Source organism: Rissa tridactyla, chromosome 8, assembly GCF_028500815.1.
Source record: "Rissa tridactyla isolate bRisTri1 chromosome 8, bRisTri1.patW.cur.20221130, whole genome shotgun sequence".
Classification (NCBI taxonomy): domain Eukaryota; kingdom Metazoa; phylum Chordata; class Aves; order Charadriiformes; family Laridae; genus Rissa; species Rissa tridactyla.
In genome coordinates, this window is record NC_071473.1 from 3,894,959 (window position 1) to 3,921,442 (window position 26,484).

The 26,484-nt window shown below is 40.3% G+C and overlaps 1 protein-coding gene across 2 annotated transcripts in view; it reads left to right on the plus strand.

Annotated features, from left to right (window-relative positions):
• The window catches only part of SDK1 (sidekick cell adhesion molecule 1), a 411,809-nt gene that overhangs the window by 189,717 nt on the left and 195,608 nt on the right, over positions 1–26,484 (plus strand). For both annotated transcript variants that reach the window (XM_054210555.1, XM_054210556.1), the window contains exon 5: positions 5,326–5,459. In XM_054210555.1, the coding sequence (XP_054066530.1) occupies positions 5,326–5,459 (134 nt within the window). The remainder of the gene's footprint in view (positions 1–5,325; positions 5,460–26,484) is intronic.

The window sequence follows — 26,484 nt, forward strand, 5'->3', positions numbered from 1 at the left end:
TGAGATACTTTTTTTTTTTGTAACAGTCCTGTACATATCTGAAGACACCTGTGACAATTTTTTTCAGTTTTTGAGCATTCTCCTGCTTGTCACATTTTCTAGATTAGCCCTTGGGCTGGGGGGGGGAGGGGAGAGGCTGGTTCTGATGTGGTTTTGGGGTTTTCTTTTTATTTTTCTTAAGTAACCCACATGTTTAAATCTGATAGCCGAAACTGAGTGGAGGGCCACACTGAGTGAGAAACAGCATCATTTTTTAAATTTTCCGGTGATAGCCCCTTGTGAGGTTTGTCCTTTTTGCAGTCAGTTATTCCTTCTCAAATATGGTGTTTTGAATTTTTCCATTGAACTGCAAACCTCGGTCTTGTGGAGAGGCTCCAACAGAACTTCTGCATTTGGAATTCTAATTCTGTTTTCCAGAGTCTCTGGGACTTTATCTGCAGATTCAGTTAGTGAAATCTATATTCAGTCAACAAATACCAATGAAAATATTAAATAATGCCAGGTGAAAGACAGACCCTGTGGGTTTTTACCTGATGTAGCTTTCCGGTCAGGTAGTGGATCACTGGTGACTTGTCAAGTACAGTTTTCCATCGGCTTCTGTTCCAGCCTTATATTCGCTTTACGCAGAAGAGAGTTTGTGTAACGTGATCGTGAGCAAACATGGGGAATGACGCCTCTAGCCTCGCTAAACCAAGACCTTGCAAGCTCTAAAGCTAGTGCTGGAGAATAGGGAAGCCAAGCTTAAAACATGGGAATTCTGCAGCTTCTCTCATTTCTTCCTGGAAATACATCTGCTAACTCTGTCTTCCTTCATTTCGTGATGGCATTCAACCTCTGCCTGCCAATTAGGGCTGTCTTGGTTGTTCTTGTGTGACCTTGGGACGCTGTCGTGACTAGAAATCCCAGTCGCTTCCCAGGAGCATGTGTTGTGCCATGGCACAGCTAGACAAGCGATCCTATAAACTAGCATCCATTATAAAATCGATGCATTAATTTGTGTAGTTATACTTAATATTCAGCGGCTGTGTAAGTGTAAAATTTTTATTAATAGATGGTCGATTTGCAATAACAATATACCTGGAACCTGAATAATATTTTGTGAAACTGGCATCCAGTCGCACAGCTCTTAGTACTTTGTTGCCATGGCCGTGTTGCTCTGTAGAACACGGGCTGATATTTTGCTCTGTGATTGAGTCCTGGAAAACGGGGACTGGTTTTGGGAGACGTGTGTTTAAATAATTCCCCACCAGAATTGGAAGATGCATGGGTGGTGAAATGCTCGCTCTGTTAAGCCAGGCGTGCGCTACTCCGAGTCAGGATTTCACTCGAACAGCTGTGTTTTTAACCGCAATGTATCTGTATGTTTTTCTAAAAGGGGAAATCCGTGGGGGAAGTCTTTCAGTAATTATGTTGTTATTACTCCATAATCTCTCCCTTTTCTGGGAACATCGCCGTTACTGCGAGGTGTCTGGCTCGTGGAGAAAGATCGGAGCTTGCTGTGTAACGTGGACAAAAGTTTTTAAAAAGGGGAACAGAGTTTTTCTGGTAAAAAATATCTCGTAAAGAGGGATTGATACTCATTTTAGCTAGAGATAATATTAGAAAAGAGGCTTTATGAAGGTCTTTGTACTAAAATATTGCACGCGGGTTCAGGAGCAGATGGCAGCCTTCTAAGAGAAAGCCTAATCAGGTTACTCTGATTTTCACTTTATGATGTTTTTATAAACTGGTATTATCTATTTATTGTGTAATCTGGTAGACTAATAACCTAACAAATATCTGACTTTTGGGAATTATCTACTTGTAGAAGACTAGATATTGGTATTTTCACATAAAAGCTGTTATTAATGGAAATCCACCTATTTAAGGTACTGAAGAGTTAATTTGCAGCATTTTAATAGATGATGCAATTTTCAGCGCGGGAAAAATTTATTTACCTCCAAAACCTTTGTCTTAAATGCCTTAATAATGGTATCCTCTTTGGAAAATTCTTTTTACTTGCAAAGGCCTGACTCGTGTTCCACTGCTGTTAACAGAATAATTTCTGTCAGCTTTAGCTTAAATTTAGAGATTATTTTCACCAAAAGTTTTTACATTTAAAAGTAAAAGCCCTACTCGTCTTTCATATCAATCCGCGCCAGGCTCTGGCTGCTTTTGTGGTAAAGGTATTGCTGAGATTCTTGTAGGACACCATAATACTGGCTCCACCGTCCCAACTCCCCACCACGCGGACGTGCGCGTTGCTGTTTGTATATCGGCTGCGGTTCCCTACGGGCTTCCACCGAGCTCCAGAAAAATTTAAAACATTCTTCTATTAAAACATCAGATTTAAAATGCTCCTTTCCCTGTGCTTAAGGAATCCCGAAGGATCACTCTGGTTAGTTTACTTGCCGGTTGCTCCTGTCTTGAAAATGTTAGATTGTGTTAAGTTTGATATTTATATTTCTCACGAATTCTGCGCCGGGTATGAATTACTGACAGGTCCGCTCCATCTGCTGCAGTCATCTTCCTCAAATATGCTGCTAAACTGAGCAGCCGGGAATCAGATTTTCCTTGGAACATTAGAGTGGTGCTGTCATAATTTAAAAGTTATATCAGACAATGAAAACAAAAAATAAACCCGGGAAAAACATGTTAAGCCAATTTTAGGGTGCTCCGTGCAGCTGTTGCGCAAAAAGTGGCTGCAACCCTGGCAAGGGCCAGGGCATGAATCTTCAGATGGCTTAGAAACATTGGAATTAATGAGTCCTTAAAACATGACTAATTGATTTTCCTGATGCACAAGGCTCATCCTTGATCTAAATAAAGCTCCCAGAGCCTGCAGCCTGTGAAGGCTCATGTCTTGCTCTATACCTGTCTTTGGTTAATGGAGTTGAAACATTCCATTTTTCACAGAACTATTAAGATATCAATAACTCACTTTGGGGGTTTTAATTCAAGATTAATTTGACTATGTAATTGATGACCCCAAAGAGTGGTCTTCAGTAGTTACTTTGTCTTCCAATTCTTTTTTTTCTGTACAAATGAATGTCAAACTTTTTGTGCTGTTTTGAAGATGTGATTTATAATGTTTAGCCCTTTCGCACTGATCTCTTTCTGTTCCATTATACTTATGTTCATTTAATCCTTAAAACTTATTGCATTTTGCTCACAAATGTTACATTTTTCTCACATTCCAATGAAGATTTGTGTATTTCAATTTAAAAAAAAAAAAAAAATCTTCATTTTGAACAATTATCTTAATAAATACATCTTAATTTCCTCTGCTCTCGATTAGTATGCAAGGAGTATAACAGTTCAATTGTCAGGATTTCCAGTCAGGTTGGTACAGAGAGCAGCAGCGAGCACCTCGCCAGCCTTTGAGGATCGCCTTTAGAACTTAGGGTGCAGTTGCAGCTGGCATCAAAGCAGTCTGAAATACATTTCAGTATTTTCAAAGAATGTTTCTAATGCTTTCTTTAGAACAAAAGTGGAAATGACTGTAAATGTCACTGTCTTTTAATATTCAATTATTAGGGCTTCATTGGAACTTTATCTTTATTTGCTTTATCAAATGTCATATTAATTGCATTTTATATCCCCGCTCTGTAAATCTATCACAGTTTCTTTGATTAATTTTCTAAGTCAATTAAGCTAGTACAGGTTCATTGAATAAAGAAAAAAGTCATACTGTGATTTTTTTTTTTAACAGTTTTTATAATAAAAACTGTCAATAAAGATAACGTAAACAGGATCTTTAGCTGGTGTGTGATCAGAACTGAAAATATTGCTGTATATATTTTTCGGAGATTTTTATTTATTGGTACCTACTGGTAGCTTTATAGACGTTCTTTGTATCCACATTAGAAAACTGAAGTGATATGACTAAAACACACACAGCATTTGAACACTGCTGTGTTCTCGCTGTCGATTTCTATGCCCCCTCCCCACGTGTAAAAGCTTTGTATGCTACAGTAGGGATGTGTGATTTTCCCCTATTGCTTTAAGTGCTTTTTCAAAAGCAAAATAGTTGTGAATTATTAATGTTAACCACACCATGGCAAAACAAGAGGCAGAAATGTTCATTATTGGTTGATTAGCGTATGGGTACTTTGACTTAGCACTGATTCTTTTGGGGGCCTATTGATGTATGAACTCGTTTCATCCAGTATAATAACTTAATGTGTCGTTTCAACCTCATGCTCAAGGATGTGACTAATAGCACAGCTGAACTCGGTGGGGCTTCTCATCAAGTAGCACAAGGGAAGGTAGGGCTCTCTTGCTCCAAGTCTTGCACTCGAATTTCCAAGTCTGTGCCTGGCCCAGTCTGCATTAGTGCCAGCTCTTTGCTCCACAGCCTTTCCCTGGAACTTTACCTCTTCTTTTATTCTTATCTGGTATTTGAGCTTCCCGTCTCCTGTTCAGTTAAGCCCTTAAATTTTTACGTTGTTTCTAGATTAAACCTTTATCTTGTATAGTCAAGAAAAGACCGTCTAATACCTGTAAAATGTAAAGTAACCGACCCTATTGCAGTGCAAATGGGTAACGCTGCCTACAGGGGAGTTTACGGGGACGTAAGCAAGCAAGAATGCAAACAATGCTTGCAAACAGCCCTAAGCAAGAATAGACTTGTGTTAGACAATGATGTTTATGGACCCCTTCAGGCCCACACCAGTGCTAACAAACAGGGTTGTGCTTTCCTACCTGCTTTAGAAAAAACAAAAACATTTCCCTCCCTACCTACGCAGGGATCAGCTGTGTACATCAGTTAGGCTCTAACTTGCTGATGTTCTTGTCTGTGATGCTGTGATAAGTGGTGATGCCATAAATATGGAAGGTTTGCCTTCTGAGGGTCTGCTTCCTTTGATTTTTACTTTTTTTTTTTTTCCCACTAAACTAGGCAGTGTTATTCCCTGAGTGTCAGTCCTTAATAGCATAGCTTTCACTTGTTGAGAAGGTTTTCAATAAAACTGACTTTGCGACATACTGATGTTTTCCAAGACTGTTGTCAACCCATAATGGTGCAGTTCACAGGCTATTGGTCTCTGTTGTCATTTGCCATGTCTTGTAACTTCTTATTGCCATTTAAATTGTTCTTGTTGCTTATGTTGTAGCTTTCTGCATATCACCATAAACATCTTACATGATCTAAACAGAGAAAAGGCCTAGAGACATCAAAGATCTTAAGTACTACTTGTGAATGTGTTTGGCTTTGTTTCTGCAACATCTTGGTTTAGATGACTAACGAACATCGGATCAGTCTGTCAAGTCTGAAGCGTTGTATGATTTTTGCATAGTGGAGATCATTCTTCTGGTTTCAGTGGGATCTTTCTTTTTCCTAAACAGAGCCATCACACTGGAGAATCAGCTGGTCATCCTTGCAACATCGCTGACCGACGCAGGAGGCTACTATGTCCAGGCAGTCAATGAAAAGAACGGGGAGAACAAGACAAGTCCATTTATTCATCTCAGCGTAGCAAGTGAGTACCCGAATTCCAGAGAACATGCTGTCGTACTGGGTTTGCAGGCAGTATCCGCAAAAGTCTGCCCTAATAAAAAGAGGCGTGCTAACAAAGCATCGGACCTTTAAAGGAGGTCAACTTTTCCTGGTTGTTTTGGAGCACGTTGAGCTCCTTGTGCAATAAGAGGGACCTAAGAGAGTACGTGCCCTCCACAAATCACCCTCAGAGCCTTTTGTCTGATGGTTTATTTTGTGCGAGGCAGGTACATGATGATATCCCTCGCTGTTTGTTGTGAAGTTGTGATCATAATTTCTTTTTAATGCAGGGGTTTATAATGTATTGTTTTCCATTGTGAGCAAGTAAACAAGTCACTCTTCTGAGCGCAATTTTATTAATGAGCCTATTCCCAGGCTATGGCATTATTTTTACCTGGAGTTATCACAGAGTCCCAGGGAACATGCATTTCATTGTTATTACTTATTATTTTACATTAGGCAAATTGTATTAACAGCTACCATTACAGGGGCATTCCATGAGTAGATTTTACAGCAAAGGGGAGGCAAAAGCAGCGGAACGCTGGGGTCAGAAAGATGACTGCACAGTAAATATACTAACGTACACGTCCAGCAAAAATATGCATGTGTAAACTACTGCAAAACACTTAGTAAGTGGGTTTGTATGAAAAAATAATATTCTAAACACTTAGGATGGTTTGACTCCTTTTCTGAGGGCGCTTGGTAAAGGTGTGTTTAGTGTAGCAGCGAGAGAGGGAGCGCGTTCGTCTGCTGTGTGGATGCGGAGGGTTCTATTTCCGATTGTAGAGCCGAGGAAGAGATGACCGGGGAAAGTGGTGATGACACTACCGGCTTCGCTGACAGGCCGCTCTTATGGTTTGGGCTTCTAGAAGGTGCCAGACTCGTCTCTAGATCAGTTGCCATGATGAGATGCCCCAAATCTCTTGAGCTTGGATACCACTAGATTTGAGACAACCCCTATGGCTCGTTTCCTTCCAATAGCAGAACTTGGGAGTCCGGGTCTCTGGGAGGGAAACCTGGCAAACTGCTTTTGAAACATGCTTGTGTTTGTTTGTCAGCAAATCGTCAAAAAGATCATGTTCCTGTGAAACGTTTAATGTCTAAGAAAAGATGATTTTTCTGCTAAAATTCCTAATTGGATTTCAAGGAAAGGTGTTCTTGCACAAACGATGGAAGCCCCCGTTGGCGGGACCGGGGCGGCTGAGGGCAGAGGCTGTGTGGTAACAGACAGCAGCAGAGACAAACCTGTGCCTTCTTCCCGGATATGTTTTTAAATTAAATGAACTTCTCGGGGGGTTTGTTTTATGTGTATCTTTCTGAAGTGGAAATAACGTTCCAAATCCACTTGTGAATTCTGGCTGTACTGTGGCATGTAGATTGTAAACATTATTATTTCCGACAGTATAAAGAGGTTTGCTAGCACTTTAGTAATTTCATTTTTAAAGCAAATTTGTATTGTTTGTATTATGTGACCAATATTGTACTTCCCACTTTAATTTCATATCTTAATTAATGCTAGAAATAGTCTGTGATCATGCATGCATAACAAGTGCTATGCAAAGCAGAAGGTAAAAAAGAAAACACTTCAAAATGCGTACTGACATGATACCATGAATGCAAAGTCTAGCTGGAACGTGAAAAATAGGAAAGATTAAACTGGATAAAAGAAAATGAAGGATGAGGCAAATCCAAAAACGGATTTGCTTGTTGAAATGAATATTAGCCAATGAGGTTTTTAAATTGTCGTCTCGGTATCCGGGGCTATTAATGCTGTGTGTGTGTCGAAGGCAGGCGCTGGCCATAAGGCATCGCGGTGTCTGTAAAGGAACCGAGGTTAACGTGCTCCGTCTGAACTTTGATCTGAGGAAGAAACGTATGTGTGATGCGTTAGATAGAAATGAATCAACCTTTTTGGTCCCGTAACAGAAAATAATCAGGCAAAAATATAGCCCTGAAGCAATATGCAGAGAATGGTCGCAGAAAACTGATGTATTTTGGAAGAGCAGTAGAGAATTCCAGCAAGTGGTTGGAAACAGACTGTTAAAGGTACGTCCAGGTATGGAAGGTATCACATTGAATCATCACCGTCTGAATCTTATCAGATGTTAAGAGGGATGATGCTTGTCACTTTCCATTAGGATATATATAAAATTTAAAAACAGTTTAATCAAAATCAAATAAACCACAAGTAAAGTGGAACATCCAATCTCTGTGTGAGTAGATTATATATTAATTATTGAGTACAACCTTGCTACATGACTCAGCATACATATTGCCGCTTTTATTGAGGGCAAAAGGGAAAAAAAAATAATGGATAATTCCCAGGGCAGTCAGCCACTGAGAACAGTGTTAGATATGCATAGCTTGTTATTCCTTGAAGGATATCGGTGTCAGAATTGCTCCAGCTTGTAGGAAAAGCACATTTGCAGACTGAGTCTAAGAGCTGAGAAAGCTGTAAGCTGTCCTGTTCTGGTCTGAAGTACAAGACTTGACAGTAGGAGAAAGATACAGCCCTGAACTAAGCAGGAGAGGAATTATAGGACATTATATTGCAGGTTAAAGTCAATGCCTGGAATTGCGGCTGAAAGTAAATGGAGTTTGAGCGATGTCTGGAAAACATACTAAATTGTCCTTCAATTAATACCTGCATTTAATACGTGTTGAATAAGAAAATTAGGGGATGTAGAATGTGTTTCAAAAATACAGTCTAAAAGCCCCAATCACGATGAATTCTCTCGTAGCGCTCTGAGTATTAAAGGTAAAGACAGTTTGTTTCTTGTCGGTCTAACCTATAGCTCCTTGAGTCCCAAGCGGCATGAAGCCTTACATCCCCCCATCGCCCCCTGATTACAAACATAATGCATGGAAGTTGGAAAACGGCTTCAGAAGAAAGCCTTCTGGCTTCTCCGCGTTGCTTGGGTTTGCTTTTCTCTACGTTCTGAGGTTGGTCAGGTTGAAAATGTAGGCGTGAGAATGCTTGGGTTTAATGAAAATTAACAGATCTTTAGGATATCTTGGCGTGTTCGAGTAGGTACCTGTTACGCGTTACTGTGTGACAGTTTGTTCTGTAAACACGCCTGGCAGTAAGGATGAATTAGCCAAGGGATATGGTCACCCCCTGGGAAGATCCAAGTACTCGAGCAGTGTTTTGCCTTAACAGCTGAGTCCCTGCTTGGTTAAAAACCACGTGTCTTATTTTGGTGACCCAGACTTTCAGATTAGTTAAGCTCACAGCGTGAGGTCCAGTCCAGCCGCGCATGAAAACAATGGTCATGTCTTTCAAGTGGACGTATTTGCCCTGATTTCAAGGGGATTGGATCATCCCAGATGTGACGGGCTCCGGTGAAATAAAAATGATGTCCAGCAGTCAGCGTACTGGGAATAACGTCACATCTGAAATTAGTATGAGATGCCATAAATTAGTCCTAAATATAACATTTCTTAAAATCAGTTGAACTGTATGTTAAGCTAATAAAAATCTTGCCTTTTTATTTTTTAACCAGGTGTCCCATCTTTCATGTTAATAACACAAAGTTTTGGCTAGGAAAATCAGAATTTCTGAAAGTCAAGAGTTTGGCAACAGAAAGAGTAACAAAACTCAGTTTGCGTTTTGACTCAAACCCATCGTTTACTCCCTGTTGGAAATTCACTGTGACTGTTTTGGAGGATTTCAGTATTAACCCCTTTGCTGGAACTTCCCAACGTAACCAGAGAGGTGTGAGTCGATCTATCACTGAGCTGTCACAAGCTTCTTAGACACAAAGAGTACTTTTCAATAAAAACTACTGGGAAATCCTTCTTGTTCTCTCCTGTTTCCATCTATTCAACAACAGATTTGGTGATAATATCTTAAACCAATCCTTAATTCTTCAGGCTTTTTCTTTTGTCTGTGTTCTGCCACAGACAGACATACACTGCAGCCCAGACGGTCAGATCTCTTCCGAAAGACTCTGGCTTGTCAGGGGGATAAAGTGACGTTCTTTTGATCTTCCCAGTGTTGGCAGGACACTTAAAGATCGAAGTGTTCATTAAAGTAAGGCCATCATAAAACTCTTTATTTCCTTGAAGGCCATACTCTGTGTATCAGCTCAATTTCTCTGACACTCTGCAGCAAACCTCTTATGGTTGTATATGGGGGGGAAAAAAACCCAAAACCCCAACAAAACAACAAATAAACAGAAAATACTCATAGACGGTGCTCTGCTGTGGGCTGTGTCACTTAGGCTTGAGGTGGTTTTGGGGGGAAAAGGAGAGCAGAGGCGTTAAGAGCTGCTTAATCGTAAGAATTTCTTATAAGTCGATAACTTAAGAGGTGGGTTTTTTAGAGGGGAAAAGAATTCATGGGGAGCTTTTTATTACTGTGAAGAGGTGGCTGAGGTATGCCACAACGTACACACTGCGTGTCCTTGTTGCTTTATTACATGACGACACGGCAAGACTCTGTTGCCACCTCAGAAGAAGTTTGAAAAGCCCTGCTGAGATTTTTCTATTATCACCTTGAGTGCAACGCCGTAGATGTGAGCACCGTTTACTGGGCCAACCACCGTAGATGTTGGCCCAGTCTTAGAAACTCTTACCAGTACGCGCCGCTATTTCTGAGGTTAGCTGGAGTGTTTTCTGAAAAATTTGAGTGTCCCCCGGTAAATGATTTAAATGGCAAGTTTGCCAAAGGTGGGTATGGGTAAGCTGTTCTGACAGCTCAGATACTCCTGCTTCAATTGGTTTTGCAGCGCTAATCATCTGGAACTGCAATTCAGGGCCTTGCTTCTGGACCTTCTTGTTAAGCTGTGAAATATTGAGATGCATGTCGCTTCGATAGATTTATTAGTAAATTAGATAGTCTCAAGATCTATTCATAACACTGGGAGATACAGAGTGTTCTGCAGACTGACGTCTTTTTCTGATGCAGCCTTTGTGAAAACAGAAAACAAGATTGATGAAAATTTTAAAAACCTTGCCAGCTAGCATTTCTGAAGAGTCAAAGATAATAAAGCCAATTATCATTTAATGAAGATAAATTTTTCCCTTGAGCACTGGCAATGCTTAAAAAAAAAAAAGGCAAAAAAAAAAAAAGTTGGGGACTGAAAATTAAACTCCTGGCTTCGTTGCATTGCAATTAATTTAAAATACGAGAGTGTCACGTTGCTTTGCCCAGCTTCCACTTGCAACAAGAAGAACATTATTCTGTTAGGGCAGACATAAACAGGAGGCTAAATAGGCCCTGTTTGTCTCTGGTTGGTGCCTATTTTGTTCTTCAATTTAATGTATCAAAACATAAATTTTACAGACGGGAAGAGTCCCATTTCAGACTTGAAGGGTACTGATTTTGCACTGAAAGTTTTTGTTCGCTCTTCTGTTATAAAGAAAGATTCTCATGATAGCACAAGATGCTTAGGTCACTTTCAGTGTCTGTAAAAATAAAATATTCTTTACGTTGTTAGGAAAGAAAGTGGGGCAAAAAAGTGCCATATTACCTGTAGGTGCATTTGGTAGAATACTGCTTTTGACATCCTTTTGTCAGGTTTGTTAAGAAGACAAGTTTTCGGGAGACTCTGAGCAGACACTTTCCTCTCTGGAAGAGAGCATTTCACTAACATAATTTTCCGTATTAGCCATCAAGGATTGCTCAAGTCAGCAGACGTTGAGGATCCTTCATGGATATGCTTGAAGCATATTGCTGCATGAATCTTTCATAGCTAGTTCCAGCTTTCAGGTGTAGGCAGGAGGGGGAAAAAAAAAAAGGAATGGGCTGGCACCCCCAGGGAATAGATATTTCTGTCCTGAGGTCAAATGCAGAAAGTTGTCAAGCTGTTTTTAGTTCATGCTGAGGGAATGTACTTTGCTTCGCCTCTCTGGGTCAGTGGTGTTGAGGTGAAATAAGTGCTTCAATTATGTTTGCCTTTTTGGGTTTTGGTGGGTTTTTTTTCCCATTTTGGTGGCGGAAGGAGAGGGAATATGGGATGAAATGAAATTACATTTCTGTGCTGTGATGGTACTGTACATGCCCGAGGTTCTGATCAGATACTGAGGAAGTCCAACATAGCACAGCTCAGCCCTCTCTGCACTGGTTTTGAGTTACTCTTTTGAAGTAACAACACTTCTTCCCTTTCCTGTTTTCTACACAGGCTTTGCTTTCTCCTTGGCAAGCAGAGTTTCTAGGAAGGAGACCTTAGTGGCAGTGTCACGGGTGCTTTCATGAGTAAACGTGTGCTGTTTGCTGTGACGGCCACTTCAGGTTGTTTTGTTGTCCAAAATGTTAATTTGAAGGAGGCTGTAGAAGTGTTTGGGATTTTAAACTGAACCTTAAGGATAAATTCTCTTGTAAATGCCACCTTTAATACCCTGGAAAAAGACTGTCTTGATGCGTCTTCTTCAGTTGTAGCTCTAATCTGCTCTAATACTAAAGGGCATAAATGTTTAAATGGAGATGTCTGTTTCTTATTATTTTGAGAATAGATTGAGTGCAACTTGACCATGCTTTTGAGACATATATATGTATAAATTTAAAGCCAAATACATTTTAGTAACAATTATAGCTATAACAAAAAGGACTAAATTGACTTGGTGGTAAGCACTTGGTTTTGATAGATTGGAACAGATTTTAGTTTAATCTTTATCCAGAGCTAGGAGTTTCAGTGAAGGCTGATATTCTCAATGGTTTGCCCTATTATCTGCTGCCAAAGGGGTGCTGTATTGCAGTGCAGAATCTTTTCATATGCATTACCAAGAAATAACAGCTGATGTTCAGGATTTATCAGCGTTCTTGGACTCCCGATTTCATTGTTTTTTGTTTGGTAGTGAGTGTGTGTGTTTGTTTTTTAAAGCTTCAGCCAGATTTTTTTCACAATTCTCTACCTTTCTTCTTAAAGGCAAACTTTCCTCACTTTTAACTGTAGTGATACAGAGGGGAACCTGTGGTTAAAATGATAGATTGCTAAACGGCAGGAATAATAAAGATGAGCCGAAAATCCTCTGTGGCAGCTTGAGCTTTTATTTGCCCTTACCCAAATATTCTATCAGTGCTCTTTCTGATAAAAGAAAAGTTGGTCTGCAATTTCTGCTTTGTCTGGGCTAACTTTCATAGCGCTTATTGGCACGCTTCTGCATCTGCGGCACCCTCTGGCCCAGGCAACTGGTGTCTCCTCTGCTAGTAGCTTTTTGGAATGGAAAGATAATAAAATAAACTTTCCGTAAGATTTTTTTTTTTTTTCAATCTTACTATTGAAGAGCACCTAAACAGCCAAAACTGGCATAAAACATATTTAAATATCTGGCACGTAATTTTCATCATGTTGCATCAACAAATGTAATAAAGCTTTAAATACATGGTTTATGGAAAGAGTAGTTCCTTCCTCCTCTCCCAAATGCACCGGTGCAACCCTGTTGTTATGGGGACTCATCGCTAACTGGTGAAGCTGGGGAAACGCACCCAAATGGAGTATATGTTCCTTCAGCATATGTACATACATTATGCATACTGCTCTGAAAAAAAAAAAAAGGCAAATGCAAAAGTTTCTAAAATCTAACTCATTATTTTAACATAGCTTCTTGTTCCACTTGTCTGTTCATAAGGTTTGGGGGTTTATGTCTGTAAGAGGTCTGGAATAGACACACGCGCGCTCTCAAAATGCTGGTTTGTCTCCTAAACCCTTTATTTATATCTGACACATGCAATTAATCTCTCCCTATCTCTAATCACTTTTGCTGTTACATTCATCGGAGTGATTTGTATCCTATCTCTGTCACGGCTCTGTAATTGATATGTGGAGATAAGAGATTCTTAGAGGACACAAACAAGGAAAAGAGAAAATTGAATTTACCTTGCAATCATTTTATAAAATGTGACATACATCAATTATACATGCCATTCAGGAAAATGCCATCTTGAACAAACTGTGATGATTTGTTGGAAGACCAACATAAGAAAAATGCCAGAAAACTTTTCTGGACAGAAAAGTATTGCTTGTTCAACGGAAAGACTTTCCAATCTCACTGATTCACCTATGATTTTTTTTTAAGTAATACTGTAGAATTTACAAAGACAATATCATTTTTGATCAGTGTTTTTCCTCAGTCTGTCTTATTCCACGCTAGAATGTTAGTACAAGATGAAAGGAAGCTGCTGAAGTAAACATTGTTTTGATCAGACATAAAAAGATGATGTTGGTTACTCAAGATTGAATCATCTTTCGTTGGCAAAAATGGCAGTATAGTCCAATTCCAACTTAACTGCATTTTGCCATCAAAATACTTCTCTTTAGTTTCTCTTTTCAATTTCACTGCAGAGAAGTGAAATAATTTTCTAACTCTTTTTTTAAATACTTTGTGCTCATGATTAGTTCTAATTGTAGGCGTGAGAGTAATAGCTCATGTCCGTAATTATAAGTTTAAGTAGTACTTTGGGATCTTTGAAAAGCTTTTTAATGTGTACTGATAATAGTACAAAAATTAATATCTGGTATATAGATATGTTAAATAATATGATAATGGTAATAGAAATCATCAAACTCAGAAGATTTAAGTCAAGCAACAGCCAACGTTGGCCGCTTCCTGGGACTGTAGGACTGGCAGAAACAGTCTTTTCCCCAGAACTCTTTATTTCTTTGTTATCGCCCAAGATAGACTGTTCTTTCTAAAATCTTGCCGAGGAGACGGAAGTATAGCCATTTGTAGGCATTTGTAAAGGGCTTTGCATTTCGGTTTGTGCAAGGATCATAATTCTGAAGCTTTAAAAGAAAGAGCTACTGGAGACTCGCATATCGATTCACCCCTTTTGAACGTTGTCTTTTGATCTCTCGTGAGTCCCGTTCTGCTGTGCCCTGCTCCTGGGGGCTTTTAACTTGCTGCCTTGAAATGTTTTGCTTTGTTTCCCATCTTCACAAAGTTGGACTTATTTAAAGTACGATTTTCATTTGTGTAAAATTGCTAAACCTTACTGAAGGTGCTTCTTACCGAGAAAGTAAGAATCTGTAACTTACTGAAAGGAGCTTTAGCCTAAACATGCTATTTTAAGAAAAAAAAAAAATGTATCATATTTAGAGAAAAACATATAATATAGGGCTGTGACAGCTTTGTGCTGCTGTGTAAGGAGACAGGTTGTACCGGCTGGTCTGTGAACAAGAAGGTGAAAAGACCCAAAGCTCTTGCTTGGGACAATATTGAGGAGCGTACGATTTGGTATGAATTGGATAAACTTGCAATATGTCACTTTTTTTTATTTGTAGGAGGACGACTCACTCTTCAATGTAGAAAATAAGTAATTTAGGAACTATTTGATGGTGTTCTTTAAACTGGCATTATGTTAGGCAAGCTTGAAATGTCTTATAGACGATATAGGTAAGGAATAATAAATACACTTAGAACAGATGTTTATTAGAATAACTTTTGCACTTACGCAGTTACTGCAAAAGCCTAAATAAGTCTAAAGATTTTATTACAGATGCTAAAGGTCTGCATGGCAGAACCCCCCCGCCAGCACATTTACAAAGACTAATTTTCATCTCAAACGTATGGTTGCTTGAGGGCTATGATTTTTAAAACTCTTCATATTAAAGATGTTTTTAATTTCTTCTCAATATACATCACAGAACAGGGAAACTGAATAAGGATAGAAACCCCTCATGTGTCTGTGTCATCGTCCTGCCAGATAGACGTCTTGTGTCTAAGTAATTCCGAAAGTGCACTCAATATCCTGCGTATGAGCAGAAGTCAAAAAAGCAGTGGAGAGTCAGGATGTGCAAGATTCAAGGTCATCTGTAAAACTTTAAATATTCTTCTTTGTAGAGAAAAGTTACGATAAGGCATTTAATTTGATTTGTTGCCGTTTTGTTCAGTAGAAAGAAATTTTAACAAAAAAGTCTAGTATTGGAAACCTTTTTAGATTTTAGTAAGGACTTGCTATGAATTTTAAAGTAATGTAGGATAGTTGGACTTTGCTACTCCATTCGTAATAGGAAGAGAAACTCAGACTTGACTGTAACCCGGGTCGCTTCACCTGATGGATGTAAAAGCTGCATCGATTTCTTGTCCACTTGGTTGTACCCTGGGAGCTATAAATCGCCAATCCGGGTGCTCGTTATCCTTTGCTTTCCTACTACTTAGTTTCACGCATTGTCATTTGCATCTGGGGAGTGGTTGGGCATCGGAGTAATCCAAGTTCTGGGGCTTTTTTTCCTACAGACTGTGCTGTAAAGTGATAGAAACACCAATTTCTTTTCATGTGCAGACTATTGTCTATGCTTTTAAATCCCTTTAAAAATAATCCATAAACTGAAACTATGCTTTTTTTTTTTTATGGTGGATAAATCATTTTAGCTATGGAACGTGGGGGGAAAAAGTTACAACCCCTATAATCTGGGAGAACACCATTGTTAAATAGTGTGTCTTTAAAAGACTGTAAGCTTTCGGTGACAAACCTGAAGGAGTACGGCAGCTGGGAAGGTGCGGACAATACCCTGGTCTCTAAGGCCCTACTCTCTAAATTCTGTCCAGCTATATTTGCTGTTAAATATGTTTACAAGCTGAGAACAAGTAGCTTACTACCGCTGTGTGTAGGGAAAATACTGCAGTGGGCAGTCGATTGTGCTAAGAAGGAAAGACAAGAAGAGTTGAGCACGGAGGGTTTTTTCTTCCCCCCCCTTACACGCTAAGGAGGGATAAAAAGAAAACGTTGCTTATTTGCTGCGTGTTGGCTATATTGCGATCCACTCTGCAAAGCCGTGTGCTCATAAACCAGGCTTGGTAAGGACGGTGAAGGCTTAAAAAGCCAGAAATGTTGTGTCTTCTGTAAATACTGGGAAAGAAACTGCACACCCAGTGCCGCCTTCCCCGCTCCTTGCGGGTTTATCAGATGGCTGTGAGTGATACTGTCAGAGCTATTAAAGAAAGTAATTGGTAGTGAGTGATTAAAATTGCAGATGGCCTTTTCAAGGTGATTATGACTATTAAATCAAGTCTGTAAAAGCTAGCTAAAAAGGCCCATGAAACTGAAAAGTGAATATGCTGAGGATAATTGCACAAAACGAGGATCTCGCAGGCGTGCTATGTTCACCCAACCCCCCCGACCAATCAACCAACCAACCAACCACAAAAACCCCGAGATGCAAAATAATTCAAGTGGACCTATTGTATCAAAGGAGCTGGAACTAAATACCTGCCTCTTTCGGCTGGAAATCCCGCTATGCAGGGAACTTTACTGCATCGCGCTCCTCTCACACGGAATGTTATCCCCGGTCCGGGGCTGTCAGCCCTGAGCAGCGATGGGTCTGCAAAGTCCCCTGCGCCATGCGACGCTCTGTCACTAGCACTGATCCTTTCCTCTTCTTTTCCAATTACAAGTGATTATGACAAATGTTCCTTTCCATGTCACCCCGGAACAAGGCCAAGAATTACTGGGGAGTGACTTAATTTCATTTGGTGAACTTTATCTCACAAAGGAAAGGCTATGTGGGAATTTTTTTCTTTTTTTTTTTTAGCTGAAAAATCTAAGGTTCATTTTGTTCCGTAATTTAAAAAGGAAACTTGACATGCAAACAAAGTTAAAGGTAGAGAAAACTGAAACATGAATGTCTTTGTTTTGAGCCCTGTTTGTTTACATGTATATTTTAATTCAAGTGCGAAGAGCTTTCACGTACGTCTAAATAGCTGGTGAACTTAGAGCCTGAGGGATTGTTTTCTTGTGCATATTGTGATTACAGACCCATCACTTTTGGACCAATTCCGTGCTTACAAATAGAAGAGTTTTGTACGGTTGCTTATACTTCAACGTATTACTGTTGTATTGATCTCAAACCTCATGCTGACCTACGTAATCTGCTCTTAAACTGTAAAACACCGTGGGATTTACTGTGAAGATTTATATAAATGTGTTTTGCAATTGTTGTTGATTACCTTTTGGGTGAGAGGAATCATTTGTTTAATCATTTCAGGAGCTTCTTCCCCTTCAGACAATATTTCTGCTTACCTGAGTTTTGTGGTCGTTGTTACGTTACTGGTTTTGCTGCATATTGATTATTCATCTAGATTAATGTTATTTCACTTATGGATATTTCCTTGGTAAAATTGATAGAGAATTCTGCTTATTTCACTACAATAACACTTATTTCTAACCATATTGGCTTAGGAACTGGTCTTTGGCCTCCTTGACAAAAACGTCTGTACCATGCAAGTGTTTTAAAAAGCTATTCTAACAATAGTACTCAAATTAGGTTCATTGCTAGTCAATGCAGCAGGCATGTTTGTAAGGGATAGGTGGTGTAAACGGATGCTCAGCACTGCGGAAAGACAAGTTCCACCTTGTAATGCAAATAGACAATACCAAAGAACGTGTGAGGAATTAAAAAACAAAAAAAAAAAGAGGAGGATTTTTTCTCTTGAAAGAAGCAATGAATTAGAATATGACTATGTTATGTTTTTTCCGCCCTCAAGACAACATGTGAGTTTTAACTCTTCAAGAAGTGTCTGGTATGAAATATAAGCACAGCAAATGTGGCAGACTGCTATTGAAAGAATCTTGATGGAATTTGGGTTATTCACTGCCACTTTTCTTTCTGAAAAGGATATGGGGGGGGTGGGGTTTGGGTGGTTTTTGTTTGGTTTTTTTTTTTTTTTTTAATATGACTGACATGGTGTGCTGCAACTCTGAGGGCCTGGGACCCTTTGAATCCTGGTGCTTTTGGCCATGTCATCAGCAAGCACAAAGGCTGGCGTTAGGCGTGAGGAGGAGTGAAGACCGTCTTTGGTTCAGCTCTGCCTGACAGACCTGCTGGGGTCTTCCAGCAGTGTGAGACACCCTAGCGATGTGCTCACGGAGGAGAGGGATGAAATGCCACTCTTTACCTGGAGTTTATGGCCAGCAGATGCAGGTAGATAGTGTTATTCTTGGCTCATTCTTTCGCTGCGCGTGCCGGAGGATAAGTTCTTAATTTTGTCAGAATATTTCTGAGTCCTGAAACGTAAAATATACAAGTTATGGATTTACTGTGAGTATTGACAAAGCTGTCTTCCTACAAGCCTTTGCAAGCACTGTTTCTTTGAGGTGACTTCTTTTCAGAACTCTATTTTGCTACTTTTAAAGCAGTAAAGATATTTTCTGGAAAAGGAGACTGTGTTTAAAGTAGAGGTTTATAAAGTCAGCTGACAGGACTTTAATGCAATATTTAAAAAGTTGGGGTTTAACAGGTTGGTTATCCTGTTTCAGTTGTGTGAATCACGTACTTCATTTCAGTTTCACTTCATAATGTCACAAACAACCGCGATGGCTTCCTAGTCTTTACACGTGCTTCATAACACAGTACACAGTGGAATGGCAAGTACAAAACTCATTTGTGTGTTAATGCTGAAGGTACTTCGTTTGTCATAAATGTTTATCCTTACCTGGGTGGTATTTTTTAAATATTCATCAGAAGTGAATGTGATTTACCCACGTAATATTGGTGCTGTAGAAGTTTGTCAGTCATTTCTTTGAATAAGAATTTTCAAAAGTAAATTTAACCTTCACGGTGCAGCTGGAACAGGCTGTGGCTGCCCCATCCCTGGAGGGGTTCAAGGCCAGGTTAGACGGGGCTTGGAGCAACCTGGGCTGGTGGGAGGTGTCCCTGCCCAGGGCAGGGGGTGGAACAAGATGATCTTTAAGGTCCCTTCCCACCCAAAGCATTCTGTGATTTATGGAACATTTTGTGAATGAGTGCAAACAGCAAACTGGCTGTGCTGACAACCCCTCCAACTCCAGAAGAAACAGTCTCTGGAAAAACACTGGTCTGTAATCAAATGGCTCTGCAATTTAGCTCATTTTAGCAGCCTGTTATGTTTTTCAGACATAGTTATTAAAAAAAAAAGGGGGGAGGGGTTACAGTTATTATAGACAGTGTGTGTGTTGTAAATAGGATGTTTTGTGAAATCTGGCAGCTTTTGAAATAGATGACAGAATCCCCCTTTTCTAGGGGTACAGAGGTGTGTTTGGAGTGGTCTCCACATCCTTAGCTGTAGTGGGCTTGTGGTTTGAATGAGGCAGTGGTGAGCCGAATTGAACAGCTGGCTCAAAAAGGGAGAGAGGAGGGCATCGAAGTTGTCTTGCGTTTACTCTGCCTTCTGCAAATTCAGCAATCTGAAGGGAGGGGGCTCGCCTCTCGAGCCAGCGTTGTGCCTTCGGATGAGCCCTTAAGAACAGTGTAAGATATCTCTGCTTTTCATCCTTGGTCACCATGGGAACTCTAAAATCCGTGTTTTGGAAAGGAATCCTGGGTTGCAGTCTGTGGAAACGTGCAGAGCTCACCGAAACTGCCCGATAGGTGACACGAAATCCCGCTGAAAAGCGCAGCTGGGGATGGAGGGCAGGCGTGCGCCGCAGCACAGGGACACGGCGGCTTTGCCGGCGCCGCTTCCCTCGGGTTGTGGATCGCGGTTCCGTGAGCTTTGCAGAAGATGGGGATGGTTTTTTGTTTGTTTGTTTTCAAGTATGTATCGCGTGCAATCCATTCACAAATTACAAAGTAAGCTTAGGAAAGAACAAGAATCCTCTGTAAGTCACAGCAGGTTACTAGTGTAAGTCATTATTGTTTTGCTCTGAACTTTACCAAACAGAATTTTGAAAGCAGCACAACCAAGTCATTTATGCAGTTAAGGATTTATGGGAATGTGATTCTCACTCACAAGGGGAGTGTGTGTGTGAGAAGTCTTCTTTACAATACGCCACCATGATCCTGAAGTAATTCAGAGATTGATTTGTAAAACATTCTGAATCAATTAAGGCTTTAATCAGCAAGCGGCAAACTTCAGATGGCTTGTGGACTAATTTTACCATCTCCCATCAACATGAACCTAAGCTGGAAAAAGAAAACAATTAAGGGGATGTAATTATCTGTCCTGATTACTGAATTAGAAGAGTTTGTGTTTATTCCATCGCTACGTAAAAGGAGAAATCTGCTTTGAAAAATAATTTGAGACAGCTACTAAATTGCCGAGGGTTTGCAGGGTTCAATGTAGCCGTTTGCTAGGACAGTTTTGGAAATAGTTTGTAGTCGACAATGATCACACAAGTCCTGGGTATCGAGCTTTGGAGCCTGACAGCTCCGTACCGTGCTACACGAGGTCCAGTGCTGGGTCTTTTTCCTCCCTGTGCTTAAAATGAGTTTGGATTTTTCAAGGCAGAGTCTCATCCGCAGTTACGCATCCAGGTGTCTGTCTGGTGCTTATAACTTGTGATCACAAAAAATCTTGTTATTTCTAGAAGCCAGGAATTAACGTGTAAGTTCCCATATGGTGACAACCGTTCTAGAAAGCAGGGAGGGAAAAGCATCTTTGCACGATCACATTAGCGGTCTAACCGTCCTGTGGTGGTGTCTTCCTGCTACCAGGTGGAATTACCTGAAGTTATTGGTATTTTCCTTGACTTAAAATGAGAATGGCCTATAGAAATATACCGAACTTATTGCCTAATTCTTTCTCAAACCAGACTTCTAGGTCTGGTAGGATTTTCGTTTTCAGCTTAGCAGAGAGATAAATGCAGATTTGTGACAGGTTCTTACTTACCCTTTATATCGTCCCAGATCTGATCGGAATCCACAAATTGCATAAAACCTCTCGTAAAGCCCCAGCTTACAACGCTAGTGTAATTTCTGTTTGAATATTTAGCAGAATGTTAATCCCGACGTATTTAGCTGCCACTCTGAAGGATTGTTGCTGCATTCTGTGCAAAGTTCAGAGTAAACGCCCAGAACTTGGTGAGTTATAGGTCAATTACAGTAATTGGAAGGAAAAGTAAACAAGAAACCTTAGTAGTATCCAGCAGGAGTGATACCTCTATTTTTTTATTAATGAGCAGCCAACAAGCCTGTCAGCAATCACTGATGTTGAAAAATGTGCCATATAACGTACTCCTGTAAATGGTGTCATTTGTACATAGTGTGTGTGTCTCTTGATAGTACGGGGTTTATTAGATGCTGTTGGATGAAATTTTCAGTCAAATGAGATCAAAACTATCTCCTTAAGAAAACTAAACTTTATTTAAGCAGCAAGAGATAAGGCTTCCTCATCCACATTAACTTTACAGAAGGCTGATTTTATAGTGTTGGTGATACTCAATTAATGGCTTAGTATATTTTGAAACTTAAGTTATGCTATTATGAAATAAACTAAAAGTACAGTCACTGTACAAATGTAAATTACATCCTATCTGCTAGAACACACTAGTACAAAGGCCCAACCAGTCTCTCATTTACACGGTATCACGTAAATTAGAGTTTAATAGTATTGTAATTTATGCAGATTTAATAAATATATTTGACTTTTGGAGCAATAAAATGGGTTATGGCATTATCATAAAGGTAATTATTACTGGCGTTGTCTGCTGCATTTCATTTTTAAATTAAGAAAATCCGTAATGGTAGGTAAGTCTGGGAGAAATATATGATGCTCCCTGCGGACCCTTAGTGTTAATATTTGAGACGCGGTGCTGTGTGCTCTCTGGAGTTGCTGGGTTATGTTGCTTCTGGCCAGATCCTCCATCAACACCACCTTCCTCTCCAGAGACTAGAGTTGCCGTACTTACGCTATTTGCCTTGGTTACCTAGGCTGGCTAGATAACTAAGTAAATCTTTGCAAGGAAAAGTCTTTGGAGACATTCAGGTTGCCAAAGCCAGCCCAGCGCAGGGCAGGAAGGGGAGAAGATGGCTGCCTTCTTCTGGAGAGTGTGATATTCTGAAGAGTCAGATGTTTCTGTAGGTAGAAGAAATGACCGCTCGCTTTACTGCAGCTATGTAAGCTTACGGAGTGCCGCAGAAGAGATAACCATCAGTGTCGGGTTTCCTTGTATGGCTTCACAAAATCTAACAGAGCGCTTGTTTAAAGCTGGGAACTCGTTGCATTTGTGGAATGCTGTGTAGAGTGCTGAAAATGGGAAGATAAGGCCAGGGACATATCTCTAGGCTTACATAAACACATCCCACAAAGAACAGTTTTGTGAGTAGGAGACTGGAGAGAACAACAAATCACAGAGTAAAATAGGAGTTCCAAAACAAAGGTACGCTCTTATCTGCAAGAACGTACAAGATAGTTTAAATTAAATTCCTTTAAACTCGTCTGAGGCTTTAAGTGCTCTTGACGAGCTGTGTATCTGCTTATTGTGCACTCTGAGGTCTAACTGGGCAGAGATTTCTTGACGTATTTGAAGGACTGAACAAGACGCCCTGTTTGGCATCTACAATAGAGATGTGCTTCCTTCCCGGCCCACTTGAGCAGCATGGGTGTCAGCGTGCTTTTGTCAACGGTATCGTGAACAATTATGAAGGTATCACGGAGTCGCTGTGAGAAGAGAGTCAGGAGTTCCGTGCCTGGAGTAATGTTCTTGTTTTAGTGTCATCCAAAGTCCCTGTTCGGTGTCGCAACGTTCAGGTACATACGTTGCTGTGGAATTGTTCTGTGAAGAAGGCAGTTCACGTTATTCTAGCAGTCTTCCACACATGTTCTTAACAAAGGAAATAGAGTGTCTGAGTAATCTTATTTAAAAAAAAAAAGAATTCAGTTTCTCTAGGGATGTATCTATTGCGTGTTTTTTTGGGTTATCAACCTGGAATTCTTACTGATCTCGACTATCTTTACAGTATTCCAAAAAATTTCTCTTTTCATAGCTATCGCTTCTCAGAGGATTCTGAAATTATTCATGGAAAAGTTCTATTGGAGCAGACTGGCCGCGGTAATGTTTCACATAGACTGAAGCGTGGAAGGAGAAGACATCTGTGGGAGATCAGGAAACATCTAGAGCACATGTATGTTGAGGAAGAGAGTAACTTGCAATAGGCAGAGAACTGGTGGGAGGTAGGGGCTTCTCTTCTGCCAGAGCTGGCTGCCTCTCCTGTGGTGACGGATAGACAGCGTTTTGGACAAACGTCACATCAAGAGATGAAAGAACAAGTTTCTTAGGGAAAGAGGCGTGGGAAGGCTGCTTTGCTGATGACTTGGGTAAAAAGGACAGTCTGCAGTCAGTCTGCTCCCCGAGTAACCAAAGGGCAAAGAAATGTTAAATCTGACTTGCCCCGGAGACAATGAGCAGATTATTGAGAACGGGGAGTTTGTGCGGAGTTACTACCTCACCCGGTGAAATAGTACTAGTGGTACAGGTTTTATGCTTATCATGACTCTCACAAAGTTTCTTTATTTACTAGCTGGGTCCTGCTGTATGTCAGCAGACGTCTTGTCTACAGGAAATCCAGATGGTCTCCCTTCTCTTCCCTCTTTTTCTCCTACTAGATGCAAAAGGTCAGAAGAAAAGCAGCGATGGGAATTCTTGCTGCCAGCACAAAACACTCTTGACTCTGCATCAGTACCACAGACTTTAATTTCCTTTACACTGAACTAAGGTTAGGCTCACTTAAAGGTCATCCTCTGTGCAATAGGGTTTGTTTTGTTTTGCCATTTGTTTTATTTATTGAAAACAGCATCTTTCCTGAGAAGCGAAGTTGTTTTCCCTGCTACTGCCTCCCTTCTTCTTAAGTTGCTTTTGAAAGGTGTTTCATTACTTGCTAAGCTCCAAAGTGATTTTTCTGATAGTGACAATATCAACTTGCAAAATCTTTGAGCTGGGAGCGTTTTTATATTAGAACTGCAATAGCGCGTGTTGCATAAAGGGACGGTGACATTTGGAATTGACCCTGCCCTTATTAACTCCAGTTTTGACAGAACCCTGAAATTATCCCGTTATCTTTCTGTCAGCTCCATCAGATTCTGGAGATAAAGCCCACCATGCATTGGACGTGACCAATGCTCTCACGTACAGTTTTCTTTGGAAAAGCAAATGTTTGGGTTTATTTTACTACTCTCCTTTTATTTTATTATTTTATCATTATTTTATTTTATTCTACACCTTTTGGCATCCTTTTTCAAACTTGATGAGACAGTGAGAAGCCATGGTGTCTTTTACGTCACCTTTGGTACCTGGATGCTCAGTAACTTGTTAGAAAAACCTCACTCTCTGTCTGTGCAGGGGAAGAGGCAGTTCCAAAGCGACACTTCCAGAGCTAGGTATTTCTATGAAGGTCAGAGACCTGGAACTGTCTTTAGGAATAGGCATAGGAAACTTTCTCTGAGTCTCCTTCTTCCTTCCTGCTTCCCAACCTCCAAAACATGTGAATTTTTTGTTGTTTGCTTGTTTGGATCAGACCAGCTGTTTTCCAAGGTAAAATGTATATGTTTGTGATTATGAATAAAAAATGGGGCGGGGAAGTAATTAAAACACGGGCTTTTTAATGCTGCAAAATCACATGGGAAAAAGCTGGGAGCACAAGAACGTGCCAGCCTTAGGATTAAGGATGAGTTGGTTTATTGGGTGATGGAGTTCTCCTCTGGGCAGGCGTGGGAGGATTTTGTTAGATATTGGTCTTATTATGTAATTGCTAAATGTGTTCGTAGCTCCAGATGGCTGGATTTAAAAATAAAATTAATGAATTATCTTTACACACTTCTAAAGTCCCCTGTTAATAGCCAGGTATATCCAAAGCACTACATAGAGAATAATTGATGGGCTGCTATGAAGTAAGGGGAAATAAATTAATTGTAAGGGTTCTCCTTGCTCGATAAAACACTGCAGAAGCTTTGAGTCCACAAGAATTGTTGAATATTTTGGATGTTTTTGTTTAAAAAAAAAAAAAAAAAAAGCTTCTTTGAGGCCAAATGATATTGTTGGTGTTCTGCTTTCTGATGTAAAAGTGAAGTACCCTGAAAACTGTATTTGGCAGGGAAAATGTACGTGGCCTTGTATTAAAATGATGTCTGGTATGTGAAAGAGCCTTGTCATGAGGGTGAGTTTGGCTTAGAGATTGTATTGTTAAAAGTTAGAACCCATCCATGTTTGACGTTTTTTTCATGTTGTAATAGATGTCGGCTGCTGGAGAGAAGGCTCTCCTCACACCACCCATTCCGAAAATATCTAAATAGAATATAACAATGTCTCTGTGTGCTCCGAAGGCAACAAAGGCGTACTTCTCTCTCCCACTTCATTCCAAGGATGGCACTTCCTCCCTTCGTCCTGAGGGCCAATATTCCTTAATTAAAAAAAAACCCAAAACAGAGCCCTATTCAACTCTTTCGTCTCAAACCAAATGCCCGTAAATGAGAGATCTGTCTGCGTAAGATGCAAGCACAAAACGCTGAATAGAGCTTAATGGTCACAGCAGAAGTTTTAAAAGGAGCGGTCCTTTGTTCCTGTGTCAGAGTAGAGAGCTATGACTCCTGTGATTTCCAAACCCCTAGTTACGTCTCTCTTAACGTGGCTTTTCCTCTTACTGTGCAAATATTCCGCTTGTTTTTTGTCTGCCATTGCTAGAGTAAGGCTCTAAAAGTGGAGACAAAGGTGGGGAGAAGCATGAAGGTTATGTGTGGAGAACGTGCTTTGTTCCAGAGTCTCGGGAAGCTATCTGGGTATATCTCTAAATTGGAAAAGGACCTGGCGTCCTCTGTTTGACCGCTCTGTGCCATTCTGCCTCTCTTCACACAAATGACCGGGCTTAGTCCTCGTGTTCGGTCGATAGGTTCTGCACCGTCTCTTTGTTAGTGGTTAATGTAGCGTGTTTCCTCCTCTTCCTCCCCCTCCCCGTGTTTAAAACAAACATTGCCATGCTTGAAGTGTTTCTCTTGCTTTTAGAAAGTTATAGCCTGAGATGGAGCAGAGCGGAGATCTGATTAAAGTGATTAAAACTATATACAGAATGGATAATTAACCTTTGCCCTGGCTGTCATGGGGAGCTGATGCATGGAGCTGATACTGTATCTCTCCATGGCAGCAGGCGTATGCTACATGACTTATTTTTTTATTTTTTTTTCTAGAGAACTTAAAATCGCTTGAGATAAAGAGCCAGGAGAGAGAGATCAGGGCTGTATTAATCCTCTCAATGGCTTTATAATTTCCCCACTATTCTGCTGCTGATAATCAAGAAAAATAATGCTGGCTTAATCCTGGACGCCAAGGTCAATCATCCCTGAGCCTTTTGATAGTAAGGATGTCATTATGAAAAGATTTC